Source organism: Cyprinodon tularosa, unplaced genomic scaffold (assembly GCF_016077235.1).
Source record: "Cyprinodon tularosa strain WSP-4 unplaced genomic scaffold, ASM1607723v1 ctg229, whole genome shotgun sequence".
Taxonomy (NCBI): Eukaryota; Metazoa; Chordata; class Actinopteri; order Cyprinodontiformes; family Cyprinodontidae; genus Cyprinodon; species Cyprinodon tularosa.
The window spans coordinates 682,818-706,725 of NW_024038856.1; the positions used below are offsets into that span (position 1 = coordinate 682,818).

The window sequence follows — 23,908 nt, forward strand, 5'->3', positions numbered from 1 at the left end:
TTAACCATTTGTTCACATTTAATTTAATGCAGCTATAATATACATTATGCACACTATGAGACTTATCCTGTGTCTTTATCTGGGCATTATTCACTGTGTTACAAATGAAAAAAGAATAGATTTGTCCACATATAAAACACTACAGAAATAAAATATATAGAAATATTGTTATACTTTTGAACTCTTTCATGTTTTAACATCTAAGATGTATGCTTTCATCTACTCAGCTAGCCACCAGTAGTAAAATGTAATATTTTCTCAATTTAAAAAAATATTTCTTGTAAAAGTCACACCCAGATGTGCTGTGATTGGCTCCATTATGTGGCACTCAAATGTACTCGAGCCTGATTGGTTGTTTTGAGCTTTCAGTTAGGAATGGGACAATGTCCGGTTTCTATTGGCTGTTGTGACTGTCAGTCAATGGCGACCAGCAGGAACATTCTTTTCTGATGGAATAAAATAGAAAGTTTCCAATATGGCCGGAGCTGCTAGTTCGCTGGGAAACAATAGAAGCGGGGAAGAGGGACGAAGTTAACCTAAGTCCTGGTTCGCATTGAACGGTTTTCTTCCCGACGTTGGCTTGGCCGCGGAGAAGAAGGATTGTCCGCCGTGTTGATTTAAACTTAGTTAAAGTATGAGCCTTTATTTAAATGTTTCAGGCCCGTCGACCCAAAACACAGCGGCTAACGGCTACAGGGAGGCGGAGAATCAGCTGCTGTTCACCGGACAGATGCTGTAGGGAAAACGGGCTGCTACATTTTCACAGTAAGTGTATTGAATCCTAAACTCAAATTTCAGTATTTTGGAAGTGACAGTCTTAGTACTTATCATATTACGAATTCTGGATTTTTTTTTTAAGTTTTAAGTTTGATTCAGCGTTAGCTTACGATGTTGAAGTTGGCATCCGGTTGGTAGCTCAAAGCAGAGGCTAAGTTACAGTTTTAAAGGGAAAATTACTACTTTTGGTTACGACTACTTAACAGTTAACAGTGTGTATAAGGGTCAAACCTTGACTAGATTTTTCTAGATTGGTTTTAAATTAAGTATGTTATGTTCTATAACTTTATAGGGGCGTATTTAAAGTTGTTTTAGTAGGTAATCGTATTAGTTGGTGGTGTTGCCTTTTAACCATAGGATCTAAAGTGAAAAAGCACAATTACATTATTTTACACTGAAGACATTTCGATCAAAGCTAATTTTGTGGTTTGTCAAGCTTTCTGTGATAGATAATTTGAAGTTTTCCTTAAGTAAAAACTAATTTGTGACTTCAACCGTCTCTAGGGAATGTGGAGTAATTTGGTCTAGCTTTTATCTCTCTGAATTGTGACCTAAAATGTATTAAAGTTACTTAAGGGTCCTTTAAAAACAGCGAAATAGCCCTTTACTGCGAAACGGAAGCCAACTTTGGTGTCGTAGCTAGCTCCTACTCGCTAACCAAAGCTAACTCCCGTCTCAAAATAAAAGTTTGAGGGAAGTTGGTGAGCAGTTATGTCGCTCCCAGCGGATGGAAAACCAGCTCAAATCCAGAACCTTGTGTTCAAAAAGAGGCTGCTGCTTCCCGGATTTAAAACAGACCAAGTCTTGTTGGATTTTTTCCAAAGTTTGGCTTTGATTTAGAGTGCAGGAATGTGCTAAGTTTTCGTAGCTGATCGGGAGTTACTTTGGTGGCGACTGTTTTAAAAATGTTTTTTTTTTTTTTTTTTATCTATCCAGACAGCAACAGGTTTTAGTATAAGCTAAACCGAACGTGGCTCCAGTAGCTCAGCCAGTTAAATGAGCTGATGTTTAGAATTTGAAATCAGGAGGCTGAATGGTATTTTACCCAGAAACCTTACTTTTCCTCTCCGGCAGTGAGTGCCGCTGTGACTGAAGGCCGTTAGCGAGACAAAGGTCGCCTCCATGGAGCCAGCACAGGAGTCTTTGTAAAGGGCCAGGGGGGTGTATAGACGCCCAGAGTGACAGAGAGCCATAATCAGCATTTTATGGACGAAACCTGAGGCGGGAGTTCACTGCAGGTCTTTATTGATGATGGCGGATTTTGTTACAACGCGACACAGCGCGGTGATGGAGCGGCTCCGCCGACGGATCGAGCAGTTCCGGCAGCATCACAACACCTGCGAAACCCGCTACGAGGGCGCAGCAATCGAGCGGCTGGAGCTGGACCGGCAGCAAACCATCAACCTGCACCAGCGATTGCTCCAGAACAAAGCCAAGCGGGCCAGCAAGCACCGGCAGCCGCAGCCAAGCGTAGACCAGGACGCCCAGAGAGCGCCGGGAGGCGGCGCGGAGAGCGGAGGGACGCCGGCGGAGCAGAACCGGAACAGCAACCGGCCAGTGGTAAGTCCCCACTGCAGGAAAGCATCACGTCCATCACACTGGTTCACAATAAGTGAACATCAGATCCTGTAGAGGAGGAATGCAAATAGATCATTGGATATTTATGAAATCATCCAGATCCAAACAGGCTTTGATTCCAGGGTTTAAGTTTCTTTACCACTGATGGTTCAGGGTCTGATTTTAAAAGTGGAAGGAATCTATTTACACCTATGCAAGAAGAGAAGCTGGAGTCATTTTATTTGCATTTATCTCTGTGTAAATGCAGTTCAATGTTCTGCTCGTTCAGGGAAAAATAATTGGTTACAGTTACTAATCACTTCATTTACAATATTTATTACTTTGCTTGACCCTAGTTTGTTATATTTCCTTATATTTCCTGAAATGCTGTCGTTTCGCCTGTGGTATCTCACTATGGGGGTGTAGCAAATCTCATCCAGATGCATGTTTGGTGATGCAGCTCTGAATGACCATAGATGTGGTGCTCAGAACACTCCTTACAGCTTAATTCATTAAGTCATCCTAAGGCATTGGAAAATATTCATATCACTAAATATATTTTCTAAGATTTTTATCTGGTTTTGTTGTGGTTTAATAAAATTATATAAAAGACGTATTCTAGGACTAGCATTAACAATGATCATTTTAAAAGCTTGAATCAGTTCCCTCATTAAGTGATTTATTTATTTTCTTGTCTTTTTGGGTTCCTTATACTGGAACTAGCTTCCATTTTAAGCTAGTTGAGGTGTATGGACTATGATGGTGTTTTCTCCTCTAGTTTAATGTCCTGCTTGCCCTCCAGCCTTATTCTTGCATCACTTTGAAGGAAGCTTTCTTTTTTTTTTTATGCACTCCACATCTACTCCTTTCCTGGACTGTTTCTACTACTCTAAGCTAAACAGGACACCCACTCAACAAGTAAAAAGCACAAATGGTATAGATGGTTTATTATAATAAAATCTCAATGGCCAGTCCACCTCTGAGTAACAGAATAAGGCATTAGGTCATGGTAACCCTGACAAAACTAGGAGTGTTTCATCACCAGAGGAGAGGTGTTATCAGGCAGTTGCTGTAGCATCTGACAGAAATAAGCCGTCTGCCCTTTCAACATGACATACTGTGGTTGTTTCAGACCTAATGTTTTCATGATATAAACCTTCATCCACATGTGAACTCATAAACGGGTCAGGACCCATCTGGTCCTGCTATTGCTTTAGACTGTTCTATACAGCTTGTTTTGTGTCTTTTGGAGCGCTGCTTCCTCATATCACACCCACTCTATGGAAGTTACGTTAGGTTTGAAAATACTTTATTGATCCCAAATGGTAATAGTGTCGTATCTCATGTAGTATTTATTTATTTATTTTTTTCCAACTAGTTGTTGATAGCTGTAGACAGATTATTCTGTAGTGATCTGACCTGCACCTGATCTTAAGAAGTCTTTGACTGAAGACGGTTATTTAACAATCTTCTGAACAGGATGCTCACGTTTATTCAAACTGTTCTTCATTTTATGAATTCTTCCTCCTTGTGAAATTATCTCCAGAGGTTCTAGAGAACTTCCTAGAACAGAGCTGAACTTCTTTATTAGCCTGTTAAGCTCTTTTTTTAACCTCTTAACCTCCTTTTTTTTTTCTCTCTCTCTCACAAGTCATTTGCTCCAATGCAGCAGATGATGGCAGAAGAGCTCACCCTCTTTACAACAAAACCCAAGAAGTGCAGCTTCTTGCTGCAAACATTGTGTCATTTCTCTGAAGATTTTATCTCATTTCCGCTGTATTTCTTAACCCTGTTTGGGTCCATAGGATCTTATAAAGTGAGATGAAGACAAGGGGTCAGATTATTAATCGATTAACTGAAAAATTAATGGACCGATTAATCGATTTGCAAAATAATTGTTAGTTGAAGCTGTAGGTGAGACATGAGCAAAAAGACTTGTGCAGTGTCAGGAGTTATGCTACAGACAGCTTCTCATAGCAGGGAAATCCAAGGAAGGAGTCAAATATGCTGTGCCTCTCTGCTGACCTTCAGTCTTTGTTGTGGCTGGCTGTGGCTCGGTAGATATTCCAGCTACAGACCTGCCCATGATCTGAATCATTGGCATCCCTTTGACTGGTCTAAGGACCACGTTAGGAACCTCTGGGTGTTTGCTGTTGATTAATACAGATTTCTAAATTGTATGAGGTGGCTTGAGGAGAGTGTGGAGTTTCTGTCATCGTTTCATTTTTATTAGCTCGTTTAACATTTGTTGCAGCTGTGGCTGCTTGTTTAGCCGACAAATGTTTTGACTGCCCTGTAGTAGCATTTCATTCATCCAGAGACGACAGTCTGCATTTATGGTTCCTACTCATAAAATGTGACTAAATTTTTCATTTGGAGAGGTAATGCCAAAGCCCCATTCGCCACAAGGTGAGTAAATGTTTGGACCACAGCAGCGTCTCAGTCACTTCCTTTCTGGTAAGTCTCACCTCTGCCACTTTCCCTCACACGCCAATAGACAGGCGTACAGTTAGCACACCCCACCCCGTCATTTAACAGCTCCTCCACTTATTAAACTGTGGAGGAATATAGTTGGAGCAACCAAGCCTTCTAAAAGACAACAATGATGGGTAGGGGGGAGTGAGGTCTACAGCCTCCAAGCTCCCACAGAAAGTTTATTGACTGTTTCGCAACAGACTGGCTTATTTATGATGATGATGCTAAGCTGATGTGCTGCTCTCTGTGCTGCAAATACTCAAGAGGACAGACACAATTAAAATGTCGCTCTGTGAAACTGGAGAATATCCATGAACGCAAGCGCAGTAAATCCAGATTCGCTGGATGTCCATGTCTCAGGCTCAATCGAAACCACCCATGTTACTGCAACTATGAGTGCGCTGATGGTTATATATCAACACAAACTTCCAAAGATGAAAATATTGTTTGGTGCTGCCCAAGCCCTGGAAGAAAGGCTATGCTTTTATTTATAGACAATATAAAAACAACAGAGTGGTGGTTTTTGAATTGTTTTATTTATGGCCACTTAATCAAATAAAAGTATTTTGCGGTTGCACTTTTTTGAATGAAATTTAACGAAATTCTAAATTCCAACTCCATTTAATAAAACTACATATTTTACTGTAACTTTGTTAGTATTTAAAATGATACCCAAGTGAAAAGGGTCCCAAAAAAATATACAAAAGCAAATTATTATTTTTCATTAGCTTTTAAACTGATGTTAATCACCCTGAAACTTTTCCAGAGTAAATCAGGGATCCATTTTAGCTTTCTGTGGATATGTTTCATTTAGATTTTAGAGGCATTATTCTTCCGTTTAGATGGATTTCTCTATATCTAAATTATAAAGGAGCTCTGGATCTGTTGGCGGGCAGATACGGCAAGACAGACATGTTTAAACTTCAGCTCTAATCCGTTTGGTCCAGTGTCCCGCACCTTTTAGAAATCTGATTATCTGACTCCAGTGTGTTGAAGCAGACACATGTCCAACATCTGCAGGACCGACCTGGAGGTCTCTGAACAATGAACCCTTCAAACCATCTCTGGTTCTCACACCTGCTGATGTTTGGAGAGTTTTCTGTTGATCTGAATGGTCGACTGCTTTCATCCATTTCCCAGTTTTGAACACAAGTGTTTGAGGGTCTGAAAGGTGGGGAGAAAAAGAGAAACGGCATCCATGATTGTCAATCTTTTAGATTAATGACTGGAGACGACTACGCTGCAGACTGCTTTGGGTCTTCATTCTGATGCATCAGGAAGGGATAGTTCGCCTCTATAAGGTCGTCGCTGTACATTGAGATGTCTTTGCTCAAAATGATCTGACATAAATGTTTCTGCACAGTAAATACTCTAGCCTTACTCTAGAGATGAATATTTGCAGGACAATAAACCAAATACCATCAGTATTTATTTGGAAAAGGGAAAGTTGTATTTAATTTTTGTTATAGCTTAACTTCAGTGTTATTCCCCTCTTACTTCAATTGCTTTGATTAATTTTGTTATAGTTTACAGTCCAGCTTTATTTAATTATCTCTTTATAAAGTTTTTAATATGTCAGAAGTTTATAAATAACCTAAAATAAAGAAATGTGATGATATGCTTAAGGAGAATAAACCAGCATGGCAGCTCCCTGTACCCCCCCAGGGGGACTACAGGTTGATCTGGTTACAAATGACCAACAGAGCATTTCCTCTTCCAGCTTCTGATGAGCAGAGGGAGTCACCTGGGCCCACCTGTAGCTTGGAGCCACGCCCAAACTAAACATGCACCTTAGCATGTCCAACTGTTAAAAGAAAGCAAAGTGGAGGTGGTGACGGAAGTGATGCTTTTTAATCTTTCAGTCCCAACTGTCAGAAAAAAAATCTATCATTCATCTGAATAAAAGGGAAGATGATTTCTGATAGGTTGGAATTAAGAATAAAAGGAAACCGTTGTCTGCAGTCATTTCTGCTCCCATAATGATAAACATCAGATCCTTGTCTCAGTTTCTCTTAAATGATGACCAAACCCTTCAGGAAAACACTGCCTCCTATCAGTCCATCACCTACACCTCCTTACTGCTACATCTTCCACACTGAAGGCCTCTTGGTAACTGCTCTTTGAGTTGTGATGCATTCACTGACCCCGGAGAAAGTAAAGCAGATTATCAAGTGCTTGTGACTAGATAGTTAGATCATTAGCAGGTAAAGCAAACTGTTTTCATGCATTTGTAATAGTTGTGATGTGGACTTGTGATATTCCCATCACCTAGAACACACTTATCCTTCTCAAAGACTTTGTTTAACCAGAAAAACTTGTTTTAAACAAATGAAGACGCAGCTAGGATGAAATGGAAACTCTTGCTCAGCGTTTGTCACCTGGTTGGATGTGACATCAGGACCCTTTAGGCTGACATATCAGTTATAAAACTAAAACCATCACTGGTGGTTTTTCATTTCATACATTTTCTATATTAAAAACCATAACATCTCAACAGAAGAAAGCAGTCACAGCTGTTGAAGCTTTTAATTGTCTCCTCTGGTCCTCGGCTGATGCGCTGAAAATCAGCCTGCTGACACAAGCAACACAAAGTAGTCTGAACAAAGAAAACTGCCCTCTACGTGTTTGAAATTCTTCCAGGAGAAAAATATCAGTGGACAAACACTGCAGATGCTTTGAATTTTTGTGGCTGAGCGAGAGCCAGAAAATCCAGGATGAGTCATTGTGAAGGCCTGTCTGGCTGCCTGCGGGTCGGAGCGCAGAACCGGATCGCAGACCCACCTTGGAAACTGTTTTCCAGGATGGTCTGCTTCAAAGCTGCGTTAGCATCAGCATTTAGCTCTACCAGGAGAGGTTCTACAGGAGAAGCTGTTCTGACTCAGATGCTCGCAGCCCCGTTCCTCTGCTGCACAGGATGTGAGGAGAAGTCAGATGAGAAGTTCAGTGGGTCACTTTCTTCTCACAGCTTACTGTTTACTGGTACACACAGAGACGCGGCCCTGCCCACGCCCACCAGCTGACTGCCTCATAGATGTTCTGGTTGAGCAGCAGCAGTTGAATATAGAAACCCATCTTATTGGATCAAAATTAATAGTTTACCTTCAGCACACACCTTCATGTCCTGCTGACCGACTGGACAAAGACAGTTGGGTTCAGTTAGTTCCAGACAGTTTTCGGGCAAACTTTGCTTTTTGTGTTGTTTTGCTCAACATCTGTGGTGTCATTTTGGTGCCACCGATCTGAGCGTGCAGTGATTAAAATTTGCATCGTTTAAATTCGCTCACCCTCACTTAAAACTGGTCTGCCACATGCTGAACACTAACAACGCGCTCTTAACTTCTTCTCTGCATGCTCAGCTTCACCTCTGCTCTCGCTCGGCTCCACAGGATTATTTGATGTAATTTTGCTGTGTTAGACGCTTCTTCACTGGACTCATCCGCTATTCTTTGTTTACGCTTGTGACTGGATTGGTGGAGACAAGAATTTACACACATGCTTCAGGGTTTTAAAGGGGAAGGAAATACCAGCCACCAGCGCACGCATGAAAAACGGCAGAATTAAATTTTACTTTTACCGACATGGGAAATTGGTTGCCGGTTGAATGGCAATAAAGGTAAAAATCCAGTTTATTGCCTAGGCCTAGCTCAGGGTTCATCTGTGCAAATTTCATGTAAACTTCTGCTGGACCTAAAAGACTGGGCTCTATGTTAACCTCCTTCCAGCATTAGCTTACATCTCAGAACAGAAACCAGTTAGATCAGATTGAGGCGGTGCTCACGAGATCTAAAGCAACAGAAACTGATCAGGATGAGTCAGTGACCGATTCTGGAGGGATTCGTTTTGAGCCAGGAACAGTTGCCTGGTGTGTCGGCTGCCTCCCACACCCAGAGTTTTTCTCTGTCTGCAAAGGTGAAGAAGAGAAATGTGCTAAAGGGTTCATCTGAAAAGTTTAAGACTCCTCATGTAGTTTCACAATTATACATCAGAGACCAGTTCCACATGGGGCTGCTGGGGCTGGTTGACCAGGAAGTCCAGTTCTTTAAACACAGAAACCTTAACATATCTCTATATTGGCTAGTTACTGAAAACACACAGAGGGTTTAAAATTACAGTTTTAAACTGGCTTAATTAATTTTCTGTTGTTGTCACAAACAAGCAGAGACAGGGGTTGTTAGTTTCCACATTAGTGTAAAGTTTTTCAGTGTTCTTTGTTTCCAGAAGAGACAGTTTAGTCCAGTTCCTGTTAAATGCTTCCCTTTCCTTCCTGCTGCTGTGCACTGGATGAAAAAAATGCAATTTTCCCTTAAAATTTTTTATTTGGGCTGGAAACCTTGAAGAAAGAACATTTGATACGTCTCTCTACCTCTCAGTGGTTTTGATCAGGTTATGCTTGTTTAGCACTGGGGGGTTTAAAGTTCAGATGGGTCTATTACTTTTATTCACCCTCCTGTTTGTTGTTTGCAGCTTGATGCGGTGAAGAGAAAGATTGAGAGTGGTGGCTCTCCTCTGAGCAACGGGTTACCAGATGGCCTCTCTTCCAGTAAGAAGGCATGTCCAGATAACGGACCTGCCAATGGCTCCACTATGGACCCAAAACTGGGTCACGGTGATCGGATCTCCAACGGGACACACCGCCCTGCAGGGGAGACGGTGGATGTCAGTGGGGAATCAGACTTCCGTCAGAAAGAGATGAAGCAGGAGCCGGAGGACATCCTGCCCATCGTGCCTCCGTCGGTAGCCGGTAACAACGGCCTGTTCCTAGACCTGAACCTGAACGAGCAAGAGTGGAAGGAGCTGATAGAGGACCTGAACTGCTCTGTACCCATCGAGGACATCCAGGATATCCTGAACTACGGCTTTGAGGACAGGAGAGATCCTCTGGAGCTGGCTCCGACTCCAGCAGGTGGCGGAGCTGTGGGGGCCGGAGCAGCAGCAGGGGGAGGTGGGGGGCAGTCATCCCAGAGTCTGCGTCCGGTTAAGGCAGAGTTTTCCCCGGCCTCGGCGGTCTTTGAGCAGGACTCTCGTACCGGCTCCCCCCATGTCAGGTCCACCTCCTCGGGACCGCCTCCCCACCCCACCAGCTCCCCTGTTGCTGCCTCCTCTGCTTCCTCTCCTGTTCTCCCCCAGTCGCAGCCAGCTCCTCCCCCCAGGCAGCTCCAGCCCCCTCCCAACCATCTCCTCCCTCCTGGACCCCCAGTATCCAAAGACTTGTCCCCTGCTCAGCAGCTCCAGCAGCTGGCTGCCCAGCAGCAGAGAGCCCAACACATCCAGGGCAAGATGCAGCACAAACAGCCACAGCCAGGGGCCAAGTTTTCCAACCAGGGGCCACACAGTCACCCCCCACCCTGGACTCAGATGGCCAACGGTTCTCAGAGCTCCTTTGGTATGGACAAGCCCACCAGCCCCACCCTGTACCCCTCAGACTTTAACCTAAGCAGTCAAAAGCAGCTACTGATGCCTGCTCAGCCCAACAAAGGTTCACCAAAGGCAGGGGCTGGCAGCTACATGCCGGGGCCCACTGGGTCCCCCAACATCATGAATCACCTGTCTTCAGGGACCCCTTTAAGCCACCCGCCTGCACAAGGTGCTCAGACCCCTGCACAGCATCTGAACTACAAGAACACCTTACCTCTGTCACACTTTGAGGCAGGCCCGGGGCCTCCACGGGCCCCCAACAACCAGATCCAGGACAAGCAGGCCCTGCTGAATCTGCTCCGACAGCAGAAGAGCAACATGAACTTCAGGCAGCATATCCCCCACCCTCAGGTAAACAACACCGCTCCATTAGTCTGATTAATAAAAAAAAACTGGTTGGATTGATTCCTCTATTACTTAAACACCAAACCCAGGAGGAGACCAGTGGCTGAAGCTCATCTTCAATTTACTGGTCCCTGCCTCAGTGTTAGAGAAACATTTGCTTCATACCATTAAAGGAATCTAGCAACACCCAGCTTATAGTAGGTAATTAATTAGCCTCCAAAATAATTACATTGCTGTTAGCATTAGCAAATGCATACTGAACACACAAGCAACACAAATGAAACACAGCCTGGCACTCAGACACCAATAGACATGTTTTTGACCAGGAGAAAGTAGGGTTACCCAGAGACAACCCATTCATGCAAAAACAATACAGTTCAACTCTGGGACTCAAACCAAATACCTTCTTACTGCAATGCAACAGCAGCAACCAGAGCAACGGTGGTGTTATTTTTAGGTCTAGAAATTCTTCCCTATGAGGTGACATAAGCAGCCTTCTATCAGCCAGCTGACCATAAGGGTGCAGTAACAGGTGGGGGAGGGTGAAGGACCCTCGCCTGCTCAGAACCGGATCTCAATCCCTTCACATGAAGAGAACCTATTGGCCCGTGGCTGTAGTAACAGCTAGTCGGAGCGAAGGCTTTTCATTCAGAACCACCGGGTCCCTCGCCTGACATCCTGGAGGCCTGTATGTGGGTCAGCAGCTGGTTGCTAAGGCCTGGTGAGGGGGAGGAGGCCCGTCATGACAAAGCAGCCTTTCATTGCTCTGTATTTAAATTTAGCCGCTGCTGTTGAAGTTTGTGTTTTTCCTCGCAGCAGTCGGGACTTGGTGTTCCTGCTACAGTCCACACTTTACAGCGTGTGTCCTCAAACGTCCCATATTGTCCCGGGTCAGAGGAGGGAGTCGGCAGCGTGCTAGGAGCTGAACATGTCCGCTGAGGCTAGAATGGGATTTAAAGTCCAGTTATTGTCCAAACCATCCTGTAGCACCACCTTCAGGTCAAACAGTTGATACAAGCAGGACCTGCTGATGTGTTAAAACTAATAAGCCACACCTTGAACACTCTAAACGCAGTGGATCTAATAGGGCCCCGTGTCCAAGTACCTCTCAGGTTTTCCTGAACATCATCGTTCTCTGTGATTGGGTCTGTCCTAGATTTGTTAGTCCCTTCAAACTGAAAATTTAAATGTAAATGTTTGGAAACACTATAAGCTATTAAATTAAAACACCTTTGAACAGGTTTGTCTCTATTAGTAAAACTTGTTGATTGTCTCTTTACCTGCTGGTACCACAGTGTTCCCACTGTTTAGTAAAGGTTAGATATTCTCGTTAAAATGGGACCAAAGTGGAGAAAACCACCTTGAACTACATTCAGGTAATGAAAGAAAGCTAAAGCAGGACCAGCATTTACTGTAATGGCATGAAAGCTACTTTTCTTCCCCTTAACCATAGCCCTGCAGTCCTTTACCCAGTTAGAGCCATCATGGTCTTCATATGTTGCCTCTTCTGTCAGCTCTGTCACTACATGAGCTGCCAGCATTTATGGCTTCCCGTCAGATTTGGTCTCTGCTTTTTGTGGAGGTTGTGGTTCTGCTGGTTTCCTTGTGCCCATCAGACCTACACCAAGCTCTGGGCCCTTTCACCACAGGGTGCAAAGTCGCTGGGATTAGATCCACTCCTGATGTCAGAGGCCATCGGAAAAGAAGAGTTTGTTTCTCAAGTGCAGAAGTTCCAGTATCTTGGGGTTCTGTTCATGAGTGGGGGGAGAATGACGGACAGATTACAGCTGCTGCTGTAATGCAGACGCTGCACCGGTCTGTTGTGGTAAAGAGAGCTGAGCCATAAGGCAAAGCTCTAGATTTACTGGTTGGTCGATGTTCCTATTCTCAACTATGGTCATGAAGTCTGGTTTCAACAAGATCCCAGCTGACACCAGCTGATATGTTTGGAAAGTTTTCAGCACCTGAACCAACATTTGCACTGGAGACAAATATCCAGACTGAACCACACACACTGTCCCTCTGCCTTCGCTGCATGCTTCCTTTTTACATTCAATAAACTGTAACTTGAATTTAATCTAAAATCCGCTTAATTTGTCACAAACAGGATCAGAACAACTTCTCTGCTCCTCCACACGTCACGGGCCCCGCTAACACTGGCAACAACCCCATGGCATCAGCGCAGGGGGCAAACACCATGGCAGGTAACCATGGAAACGCTGCGTTTCAGATGGCAGCAATGAAGCAGCAGATTCTGGAGCAGAAGAAACAACAACAACAACAGCAGCAGCAGCAATTCCTGCAGAGACAGCTCCTGGCTGAACAGGTACGACTCAGATCCTCTCTGGTTCTGTTCTCCAGAACTTTGAAGTAGGAGTGGTCACTGAGGCGGATGGTCTGGATCTTTAGGTTCTGCTCATTCTGAAGCAAAGGGCAGTACATTTATATTGAGATGAGAACAGTTCTGTAAACAGACATAAACCCCTCACCTTTGGTTAAATTAATTACATTTGATTATATCCCAGAAATGATTTATGACCTGAGTTGTATATAATACAAAGTGTTGGGTGAAGTGTAGCTCTGATAGTGAGCTGTGAATGTGTGCATAAACCTGATTGGAGCCCTGCTTTCAATAAGACATTCCCCTATTAGAGCTACAGCATTGAAACCTTAGCATGACAACAGTGAGGACTCAGTGATGTGGATGTTTGGACTCAGGCAGATGCTTCAGAGGCTATTAGTGACTAAACTGGCCAGCCACATTATGTACAGGGATGAAAGGAAGCAGGCTTGGTCCTGTGTACCACTAATCATAATCAGTAGTAGCAGGGTTCCCACGGGTCCTTAAGAAGTCTTAAAAGGCATTGAATTCTTCAAATTAAAACTAAGGCCTTAATTGGTATTAAAATGTCTTAGATCAGTCTTTTGTAGGTCTTAATTTTTAAAACATCATAAATAGGATAATTTTTATTACGATTTATTTTTTGTAATCTGAATAAAACTTTAAAATTGACAATTAGTTTTTATTTAAAAAAAATAACGGCTCGCCATTATTGGTTCCGTCCCGATAGCGGAACCAATAAAGCGTTGTTGCGGCCGGGACATTTGGGAGATGTGCCATTAACTTTTTTCCTGGAAAATATGAGCAAGTGTAAATGTAACCAAAATTGGCTCCAGCCAAGAGTTTTCTCCATGGCTAAAACCAGGAAACATACATGAGGCTCAGTGGATTTTGTGAAAGAAGCAAGAAACAGCCGGTATTTCTGGGTTTTGTTCCCCCCTCGTCTCTGCAACGCCTCCACTTATCACCAAATCAAACATACTAAGAAAACGATACAAAGAAAAATGGCTGCAAAAAAGACTTAGCACTGGTTATGTTGTGGTTTTAAAACTGATTTGTTTTGTTCACTGCTAAAACAAAGTTTGTGAATTCAGTTAAATAATTGTTAAAATATATCTGTCATTTATGTGTTTTTAGCTTTCTTCCTGTATGGGAAGTTTTTCAAAATTTGAAAGATTAGTACAGTGGTTTATGTTAAAAATAAACCTTTGGGTTAAGTTGTAGCAAGCAGGTTTTTCTTTTGTTTCTTGTGAATTTGGTCTTAAATTTTTATTTCAAGTGGCATTAAAAAGTCTTGAATTTAACTTGCCTTATGCTGTAGGAACCCTAAGTAGTCTACTGAGAATAAAGGAACATTGCTGCTGTTTTTATCAAGCTACATGTTTTTTGTTCCACCAACTTCAGAGTACAGTTGGCAATATAAGAAATAAACTAAGGAGTTAAGGTATGTCTAATTTTCAGATATATATTTTTTTTCTTGTAGCTTCCAAAAGCTAGCTTGATAAAAGGCTGTCTTTGCTGTTGGGTTTTCTATACTATATTCAGATTAAATGTTTAATCGTTTTAAGGTAGTGTTGGATACAGATCCTGATAAACAGGCTCATCGAATTTCATTGATTAGTTTGGTCAAAAATCCTCTATTTCTATTTAGTCAAGTAAGATGTATATTTTCTCGCTTTCCTCTTGTCTTTTATATTTTTACATTAAAGTTTACACAGAGGCTCAAATACTGTCTTACAAGAATTTAAAACTAACTTTACCCTTGATGTATAAATGCTATACCATCCTGTAACTTGAATCCTGATTTTTCTTCAAAGTGCACTAGATTAGTGCTTTTAAATATAATAGTACAACATTTTCTCCCACCTTCTTTACCCCTGACCCATTTTTATCTGTTTTAAAACTTCTCATCCCAGACAGCAGATGGAGCTGTTGGTTCTTTGATGCAGATCAAGAATCAGAGTCCAGGCTTTTCAAATGAAAACAGAAGCGAGAGCTAGATCAGCAGTTTGTCATCTGAACACTTAGACCTTGAGTTTGATCAGAGTGAAACTAAGGTCTAAAAGCCGAAGCTTGGTCCAAACTGGGCCAAAAACAGGACTTTATTTCTCTTTCTGTGATGTATAATCTTCACTGAGTTTGAAATTCCAACACTGATTGAGGATTTAAGTTGTTTTCCTTGTTTTTCAGGAAAAGCAGCAGTTGCAGAGACATCTGACCCGACCTCCCCCACAGTACCAGGACCAGACGGGACCAGCAAGTCAGAACCCTTTCCCTCAACAGTCAGTTGGACAGTTTACAGGTGAGATTATTCACATAAGTATGGGCAATTGGTGCTGTCCTTGGTTTCCTACCTGCAGGTTAGAGGTTACGGTCCGGTTCCATTTGGATAATTAAACGACACCTGAAGTTAAACCCCTGTAAACCCTGATGGCTTTCATCTTGTTCTGAAAGCTTATGTTTTTAACAAAGCCCCCAGAGCTGGCGGTGATATCAGAGAAACAGCGATCAGGTTCTTTCTGCTGCTTTCATGTAATATTTGGGTTCTGGTTCGATTCAGATTTCAGAGATTGGGCCAGTGTAGCTCTGATTGTTGTGATCAGAACAGTTTCAGAATTCAAAAGATCCAGCAGGACTTCAGCTCAGTAGGTGTGCTTTTATATTTGCTTAATATATTAAAAAACTCTAAGTGTTAGCATTTGTTTCACTCTGAAGGTCATATTCAAATTGAAAAAGCTCAGCATCTAACTGTTCCAAAGCCAGGTTCTGTCCCAGTCAGCTGCCTCCATCAGAATCTGGTTCCTGTTCAGATCCAATGATGCGCACCACTCATTTGACTGGGAAATGAAAGCAGCTGCTGAGACATTGCTCAGCGTAACTGGTCACATAGTAGCTTATAAGCAAGGCATTAAGATATTGGTTCTGACCCAGACTATAGTCCCCCATAGAGCCAGAGCTTAGTTTGTTCCTTCAGAAACAACACGGGGAATCGTTCAGTGTTCACTGCTTCGCTCTCACCTCGTGCTACTAGATGGAGCTGAGGTGTTGGCAAACAGCAGCAGCACATGGAGAGAGGGAGAGAGGAGCAGTGGCCAATCAGGTGCTGGTTGTAAGTGAAGCTTTTTTCACTTAAAATGGAATACAGAGATAAATAATGTAAAAAAGAAAAAGAAATGGTAGAAATAAGATTAGAATAATAACAAAATGTATTTAGTATTTAGTCCAAGAAGCAATGTTGATCGTCCTCCCTTCCAGCACAGATTTGCAAGGAGGTACCGCTGAATCCAACCATCATGCAGATGGCTCTGGATGAACCAGAGTGGACCCCAGCGCTTTTATTGTGAAATGCTAACAGCTGGACCTTGACAGGAAATGCTATGGGTTTGTCAGGGGCCAAGGGTCTGGGAGGCTGGTTGAATTACTAAATATTAAACAGTCATTCAAGACACTAAATAAGGCAAACATGCTCGCTGTTATATTCAACACAAGCACAGGAATGGCGTGATATTATGCAATAACTTTATATCAGGAACGAGCGCAGCACTAATGTCTGCTGGGAAGGTCACGCCATCAGCCGTAATTTACGTTTATTCTATCTTGAAAACCAAATCAGCCTAAATAAAGTAGCCCTGAAAAAGTAGATAATTTATATAAAATTCTGAGCTTTATAGATGGATAGTTGACCTCTGGTTCTATCTTTAAAATCTCTGAAACAACAGTAGCTTACATGATTTTTACAAATGACCAATTAAAATGTAAAAAACATACACTACAGCAATAACCATTCAGTCTGTTTGCTGAACATTTTTCACATCGGTGGGGTTTCAGCTTCACGCAGCTGAAGCTCCTCCAATATGAGGGTGCGGTCTAAGGTGTAAACACAATGCATCTGATGTGCTGAGTGGTGAACTCCCTGCGGGGCTCTAGGAAATCACCGCAGCCACTGCGCCCGGTCTTAACGCACCATTAGGCTGCTCAAATAGTTTAAAAATGTTTGTGTTTTGTCTCTAATTGAAAGATTTTTTTTATTTTTTCTTCTCAGCTTCTTCTCAGTCAATGAGCAACATCGGCTCCATGGGAGGCCCCGCCCCAGGATCCCGCATGTTCCTCCAGAACCAAGGCATGATGGGAATGACAATGGCCCAGGGAGGGGGGCCGGGTGGTGGTGTAGCCTCAGCCACTGCCGTGAGTCAGGCTGACATCAGTCTGCCATCCTGTGGAGGTGGAGGGGGCGGAGCCAGTGTGGACTCTCTCTACAACAACATGAACCTGCACCCCAGCCAGCAGGCCAACCTACAACGCCAGCCTCTTGGTCCCATGAGCACCTCCTACAGGCAGCTGCAGCAGCAGCAGCTCCTGAAGCAGCAGCAGCAGCCCAACGCCGCCATGTTAAAACAGCAGCAGCAGATGGCTGCCAGCCGCATGCCAAACAGCATGCAGGGCAGCATGGGGGGCGGGATGGCTGGAACCATGCAAGGGGGGCAGGGCAGCACATGGCAGCAGCAGATCACCAACCAGCCGCCCTCTGCTAATTCCGGCATGCACTCCAACTTCAACAACAACGGCTTCCATATGCAGCAGCCTCGCATCCCCAAGATGGCCGCTGGCTCTGCCTCCTTTGGCCCTGGCTCCAGTGGACGCCCTATGACTGGTCTAAATGCTGCGCAGCAGATGATGCAGACAAACATGGCTGCCCAGCAGAGGGCACCACCGGCGGCCCACAGCCTCGGCCAGCAGCAGAGTCAGCAGCAGCCGGCCAATCAGAGCCAGGCAGTCCTCTCAGACCTGGCAGCATTCGGACAGGGAAGCAGCCGCCAGGCAATGCAGTGTAACCAAGGTTACCAGGTGAGCAGGACTGCCAGCCAGCAGCAGCAGGTGTCATTCGGTTACAACGCAGCGGCAGGTAGCTTCGCCGCAGAAAGTGAGCTAGTCGATTCACTGCTGAAGGCTCAGAGCACGCAGGAGTGGATGGCCGACCTGGACGAGCTGCTCGCCAGCCACCCGTAAGACACGGCGCCCCAGCTGAGAAGGATCTGATCCAAGGTTCAGATGGGAAAGAGGGCAGCAATTTTACTTAGATGGGCCAGATGAGTTCACTGCACACTGCTGACCCCGGAATAGCTGAAAAAAATTCTATTGTCGTGAGTGATAGAAGGTGAACAGTGAAGTAACCCTCCTGTAGGGCCAGATCGGATCAGAACCCCCATCATGTAACTCCAAATCACAGCACAAAGACAAAACAGCATTAATTATTGCATTACTTCCTCCAAAGAGTCACTTCCGGGGGAAAGAAGACATTTGAATGAGTTGATGCAACTTCTGGCATAATTCATTCAGTGAAAGCATGAAGTGATGGCAGATGCTGGTTTGGATCATGAATTAGTGATCAGAACCAACGGTTTAAGTTAAAGGGACCAAAATGAGTTTCAGCTCTAGTGGTTAAACATCTTCAGCAGGATGACACCACTTCATCTGTTGTTCACTACTGTGTAATCAGAATTTTTCATCATTGTCATTTCATGCTGAATCATCATGAATGGTTGGGAAAAAAAGGTTGAGAAGTGAAGTTAGGGATGCCACCATCTTTATTGCTTTACTGCTGATTTTCTATGAAAATCAGCCACCTTAGCTGATATCATCCATTGGTTAAAACATCCAGGGCTAAAAGTTTCATCAACTCCCAGTCAAATCGCAGCATTTGCCTCAAAATGTTTTGAATATTTTGTGGATGTCCAGTCATCTCATAATTACAAAGAAATCTTGTTTATCTAAAGCCACAAAACAAAGATCTAATGCAGGCGGGATGCCTTAACGATGAGTCCCAGGCATCCCAGTAGAACTTCCTGCTCCCCTTCCTGAAACTGTAGAGTTGGCATGTCTGGATGTTGATCTGATCGCATCAGGCTGCAAACCGTGTGGCGTTTATAGACTGAGACTACTACTGAACCACTGTTCTCGCCCCCGGAGCGCCACCTGGAGGCTGGCAGCACCGCCCTGGGGAGCGAGATGTTTTAATGGACAGCAGCTGAAGTTCATTCACCCTGAAGCCTCCATGAGGTTCCTCTGTTGGCTCCCATGTAGAAGGTTCATTTTCATACTGTAGGGAAATTTATGGAAACAACACAAAGTCTAACATCTTCAACAAGAGTTGGTTCCGTTTATGCAAACTAGTTTCTCCCCTCTGAATATTTTTAGTCCCTGGGCTGCAGCTTGTTGATCAGTCTGATAAATCCACTGCAATAACTGCATTTATATTCTGGTTAGAAATTAACCTAAAGGAAAAGAAACCTGTTGCAGTGCTGCGCTTCTGAGGATGAGACCTAGAGCCCTAAATCTGGTCTGCTAGATTGCATGTTAGCCTTCAGGAGGTTGTAGCTAAGATTTCAGCTTCAGGGACTAAAATTGTTTTTTTTGTTTTGTTTTTTTTTTCTGTAGAAAAGGAGGAATTTAACTTCTTTCCTTCTGTTAAATTTGTTAAAGTTTGAGCAGTGTCAACTGGTTTGTTTTCTCTCCATTTGCAAAATATGTTATAAATCTGAAGCAGGTATAGATTAAAAAAAAAAAAAAATGAAGTTAAATAATTGAGTTTATTATGAGTTCATTCTAAAGCTTAAAGTTCTGATGGGAGATTCTAACAGATCATTTAGTGTAACAGAATTGGAAACATCTGTAAGAACGCAGCGTTGGTCTTCCAGGGATCCTTCCTTAGACTTTTAAAAGCGTATTCTGGTCTCTTTCAAACCTCTGACCCTGACAGCCGTCTGGTTTTAAGGTGGCCTTGGATTATCTACTGTACTGTTTCTGTCTCCATCCACGTTTCCAGTCTCTGCAGACGACTTGTACGTTTGATTTGTGACAGTTTTCACTCTCCATCTGCAGAGTCTGCCGACTTTTCTAGGCCCAACTGTTGTGAACTGACTATGTATAAATGTTTATAAATATATTTTTTGTTATGTAAACCTTTCTTAATGATGTGGAGAAGATAGAAGTTATTTTTATATATTGCAGCTGAATTTTGTAAGTATTTTATACTTTTGATATGGTTCTCTGTAAAACAAGATTATTGTGTAAATATAGTTCTTTAGAAATGATTTCTTTGTGGGGTTTTATTTTTTGCCTGGAAGCATCCTCCTCCTGTGGAGTAGAGTCCTAAAACTTAATTGAAAATTGGATCCAATCGGTCTATAATAAATTCTTGGTCTGTAGGATCGGTTTGGGTTTTCAGAAGCACTAACAGATTCTTTTCTCCGTTAAGAGCGATTCTGCAGGTGAAAGCTGCTCCAACAACCCAAACAATCAAGAGAATAAAACCATAAAAAAAGGTCCAATAAACAGTAAAAGTATCATAAAACCTCATCATTCAGTCATCATCCCACACGTTCTACGGGGTCATAACCATTCTTATTCAAAATTATTTATCAGCAGGCCCTCAGGGCCCTCCTATATTTCAAGTCTTTGTTCTTCAGTGAGGCTGAAAGGAGGGATGAATGTGGTTCTATGTTTGGTGTGTTTACAGGGTGCATTTCCTTCCTCAGGTCTGTGCCTTGTGTTAGTAGGTTCAGAACATGTGGTGTCCAACATGTCATCTGCTTGTATGATGGACTCCTGGAAGAAATCGTTTCGGGGTTCTGGATCCTGATCATTTTACCTGTAAGGTGTTGATGTAAGATTTGGATTTTAGTGGTTGTGCCTGGTTGAGACGCTTCCCTGAACCGCTCCTGTATTGTGCTTAAGAGTGGTGTCAATGAAAACCCTGAGGAAGGTTTAGGGCAGGGTTTCCCAAAATGGTTTTCACAATAGTTGTGATGGGACCCCTGATGAATGTAGGGCAAACATGCAGAATAAATGCATACATTTTACTGTCATTAAATCCACCTTGAAATGGGTAGATGTATCTTTTATGCATCATATAGATTAAAATGTCCCATTCACTAAAGCTGAGGTCATCAACAGGGGGTTGCAAAAGTTTTTAACCATTTTTTTTTTATATTCCTCCCTGTAATTTTTTCCACTTATTGAAATTTCTTTAAATACATATTGGCATGAATTCAACACATTGTAGTAAACAGATAAATGGAGGCAGAAGATGTCTTTCAGTCATCAATGCACACATTCAGCGACACACAGGAACTCTTTTAAGCTGGACACCGTCTCATCCACAACACCTGTCCCATCAACCAGGAATCAGAATCAGAAATATTTTAATAATCCCAGGGAGACATTACTTTCAGTACATTACTCCATCTGTAATAGAGTGACTATAGGACCAGTTCGATATAACACTATTGCATACAATATAAATTAGGGGGTCCCCGCTCCATCTCACCATCAGTTTCGGGGTCCTTTGACTCGAGAACGTAGCACTAAAGCATTTAAAATAAAAGGATTAGATCTCAATTACAAACACATTTATTTAAAAATTAGCACTTTATAAATACAGTTGTGCTTGAAAGCATACATACCTTTCTGTCAATCAGCTGCCAATAAAATTGATTGAAAATCACAAAAGTAATTAAAATCATGACATTAATTTTGAATGTGAGGGATGAATGGATGAATGAAATAAAATGTTTTTGATTTTTGAGGCAAACACTGAAATCAGGTGTTTTTTGTAATGTTCAGGAAATGATCAGTCAGATTTTGCACCTGTTTACAGGTTCACTGTTCATGATCAATGTTTCCTAATTTGTCAGGGACAGTCTGTTTTTTTTTTTAGAATTATTTTCATAAACACAAACATTTTACTAAATCATAATTTACTAAAAATGTTTTCACTGTTTTAATGTTTTGTATTATTTGCATTAGTAGTCAGAATTTATTTTCTTTAATGGGAAGGTATGTAAACTTTCCAGAACACCTGTAAATGTAATCTAATTATATGTATTTTCAGGGTGTTTCTTATTGCATTTGTATTTATTGGATCACCAGCTGAAATGTTTGGGAACCCCTGATATCTACATACATCAACATCCCTGAGGAACACCTTAGAGATTAACAGCTGGGTCTGAAAGAGTAGGTTTCATTCGTTGTGGCTCATTAGTGGGAAATGGATGACAACATTTTTTCAAATGGGGATTTCCTTCTAAAATCAAACTTTTTTTTCCCCCCGGAAAAATCTTATTTCTGTCTCGCTGAAGGTTTCAGCAGCTGGTAGAAGGTGGATGGCTCCTGCCAGTTAGGAGGCAAGTCCCCACCTCTATCAGAGGATGTGAAGCATCCCTAAAACAACATATTGCAAAAAATCTTTATTTCCATCAGGAAGATGGTCTGAATATTACTCAGCCCACAAGGGTGAGGATTTCCTTGAAGCTTCTCTCTATCAGGCCCTGGATAATTCATCCATCCAACCAACTCTGATTAGCTTCCTTGTTCCTGCTGAAGAAGAGCATCCCTACAGCGTGATGCCACCACAGCCATGCTTTACTGTTCGTATGGTCTGTACAGGATGTCTTCCTCCACAAAGGGTTTTCCATGTTAGCCATAATGCTTTGGTCCAGGAAGCAGAGACGTAGTTTAACACACGTCTCTGCAGCTTCTCTACTGATACTGTAATTAAACCTTTGCTTAAGAAACCGTCTCTTGACCCTGATGACTTGGTCAATTAGAGACCTATATCCAATCTCACTTTCTTATCTAAAATTCTTGAGAAAGTACACTTAAACCATAATGAACTTTTTGAAGAGTTTCAGTCTGGCTTTAGAGCTCATCATAGCACTGAAACAACTCTGGTGAAAGTTTCTAATTATATTCTCATGGTCTCAGATAATGGACTTGTATCTGTGCTTGACCTGTTAGATCTCAGTGCTGCATTTGATACAGTTGATCATAATATTCTTTTAGAAAGACTTGAATGTTTTGTAGGAATTGAAGGAGCAGCTCTAGACTGGTTTAAATCTTATCTATCTGATCGATTTCAGTTTGTTTACTTTAATGATAAATCTTCCTCATGCTCTAAGGTGTCCTGTAGAGTACCACAGGGATCAGTTCTAGGACCAATTCTCTTTACTATATACATGCTCCCAATCGGTAAAGTTATTAGACAGCATGGGATTAATTTCCACTGTTATGATGATGATACCCAGCTATATCTCTCTATAAATCCAGATGAAGCTAACCCATTACATAAATTACAGGCATGTCTTGAAGACATAAAAACCTGGATGACTCTTAACTTTCTCCTTCTGAATGCAGATAAAACAGAAGTTATAGTCTTTGGACCAGAGTCTCTGAAAAATAAGCTGATTAGCCAGTCACTTCATTTGGATGGGATTAATGGGGTGATGCTGAGAAACTAGTCCATGCATTTGTTACTTCAAGGCTGGACTATTGTAATTCTTTACTTTCAGGAAGTCCACAAACTGTAGTCAAAAGCCTTCAGCTGATCCAAAATGCTGCAGCCAGAGTTCTGATGAAAATTAAAAAGAGAGATCCTATCTCTCCTATCCTGGCTTCTCTTCATTGGCTTCCTGTTAAATCAAGAATTGAATTTAAAATCCTCCTTCTCACATATAAAGCCTTAAATGGCCAAGCTCCATCTTATATCAGAGATCTGATTGTTCCTTATGTTCCTAACAGAGCACTTCGCTCTCAATCTGCAGGTTTACTAGTGGTTGCTAGAATTTCTAAAAATAGAATGGGAGGCAGATCTTTTAGTTATCAGGCTCCTCTCCTGTGGAACCAACTACCAGTTTTAGTCCGTGAGGCAGACACCCTGTCTACTTTTAAGGCTAGGCTTAAAACTTTCCTTTTTGATAAAGCTTATAGTTAGGGTGGCTCAGGTTATCCTGAGCTATCTCTATAGTTATGCTGCTATAGGCTTAGACTTCTGGAGGACATAGGGACCCCCATTTCATCATTCTGTTTCATTCTCCTATTCTGCAGAATCTGTTAGTTCATCTCTAACCTTCTGCTCTCTCTGCTTTTTCTCATAGTAGCTTTCCCTCGTCTAACCCTGTTAAGCTGCGACTCCATCCTGGAGAGAAATATCAGCTGTGCTGC

At 42.4% G+C, this 23,908-nt stretch overlaps 1 protein-coding gene across 3 annotated transcripts; it reads left to right on the forward strand.

Moving 5' to 3' along the window:
- Positions 1 to 422: 422 nt before the first annotated feature.
- Positions 423 to 18,268, forward strand: maml1 (mastermind-like transcriptional coactivator 1). Of its 3 annotated transcripts, none has more exons than XM_038286657.1 (6): positions 423 to 765; positions 1,852 to 2,337; positions 9,274 to 10,575; positions 12,677 to 12,895; positions 15,101 to 15,212; positions 16,953 to 18,268. In XM_038286657.1, exons 2-6 carry the CDS (start codon positions 2,026 to 2,028, stop codon positions 17,915 to 17,917), a joined length of 2,910 nt encoding a protein of 969 aa, XP_038142585.1. In that variant the 5' UTR covers positions 423 to 765; positions 1,852 to 2,025; the 3' UTR covers positions 17,918 to 18,268. The 3 variants fall into 3 exon arrangements, with proteins under 3 accessions (XP_038142585.1, XP_038142586.1, XP_038142587.1); XM_038286658.1 differs by having other exon boundaries at positions 2,016 to 2,337; XM_038286659.1 differs by having other exon boundaries at positions 2,058 to 2,337.
- The last annotated feature ends 5,640 nt before the right edge of the window (positions 18,269 to 23,908 follow it).

Coding starts and splice junctions, on each gene's coding strand:
- maml1 (XM_038286657.1), top strand. CDS start 2,026: ATGATGGCGGATTTTGTTACAACGCGACACAGCGCGGTGATGGAGCGG. Junction 2,338..9,273: donor GGAACAGCAACCGGCCAGTG/GTAAGTCCCCAC, acceptor TGTTGTTTGCAG/CTTGATGCGGTGAAGAGAAA. Junction 10,576..12,676: donor AGCATATCCCCCACCCTCAG/GTAAACAACACC, acceptor TGTCACAAACAG/GATCAGAACAACTTCTCTGC.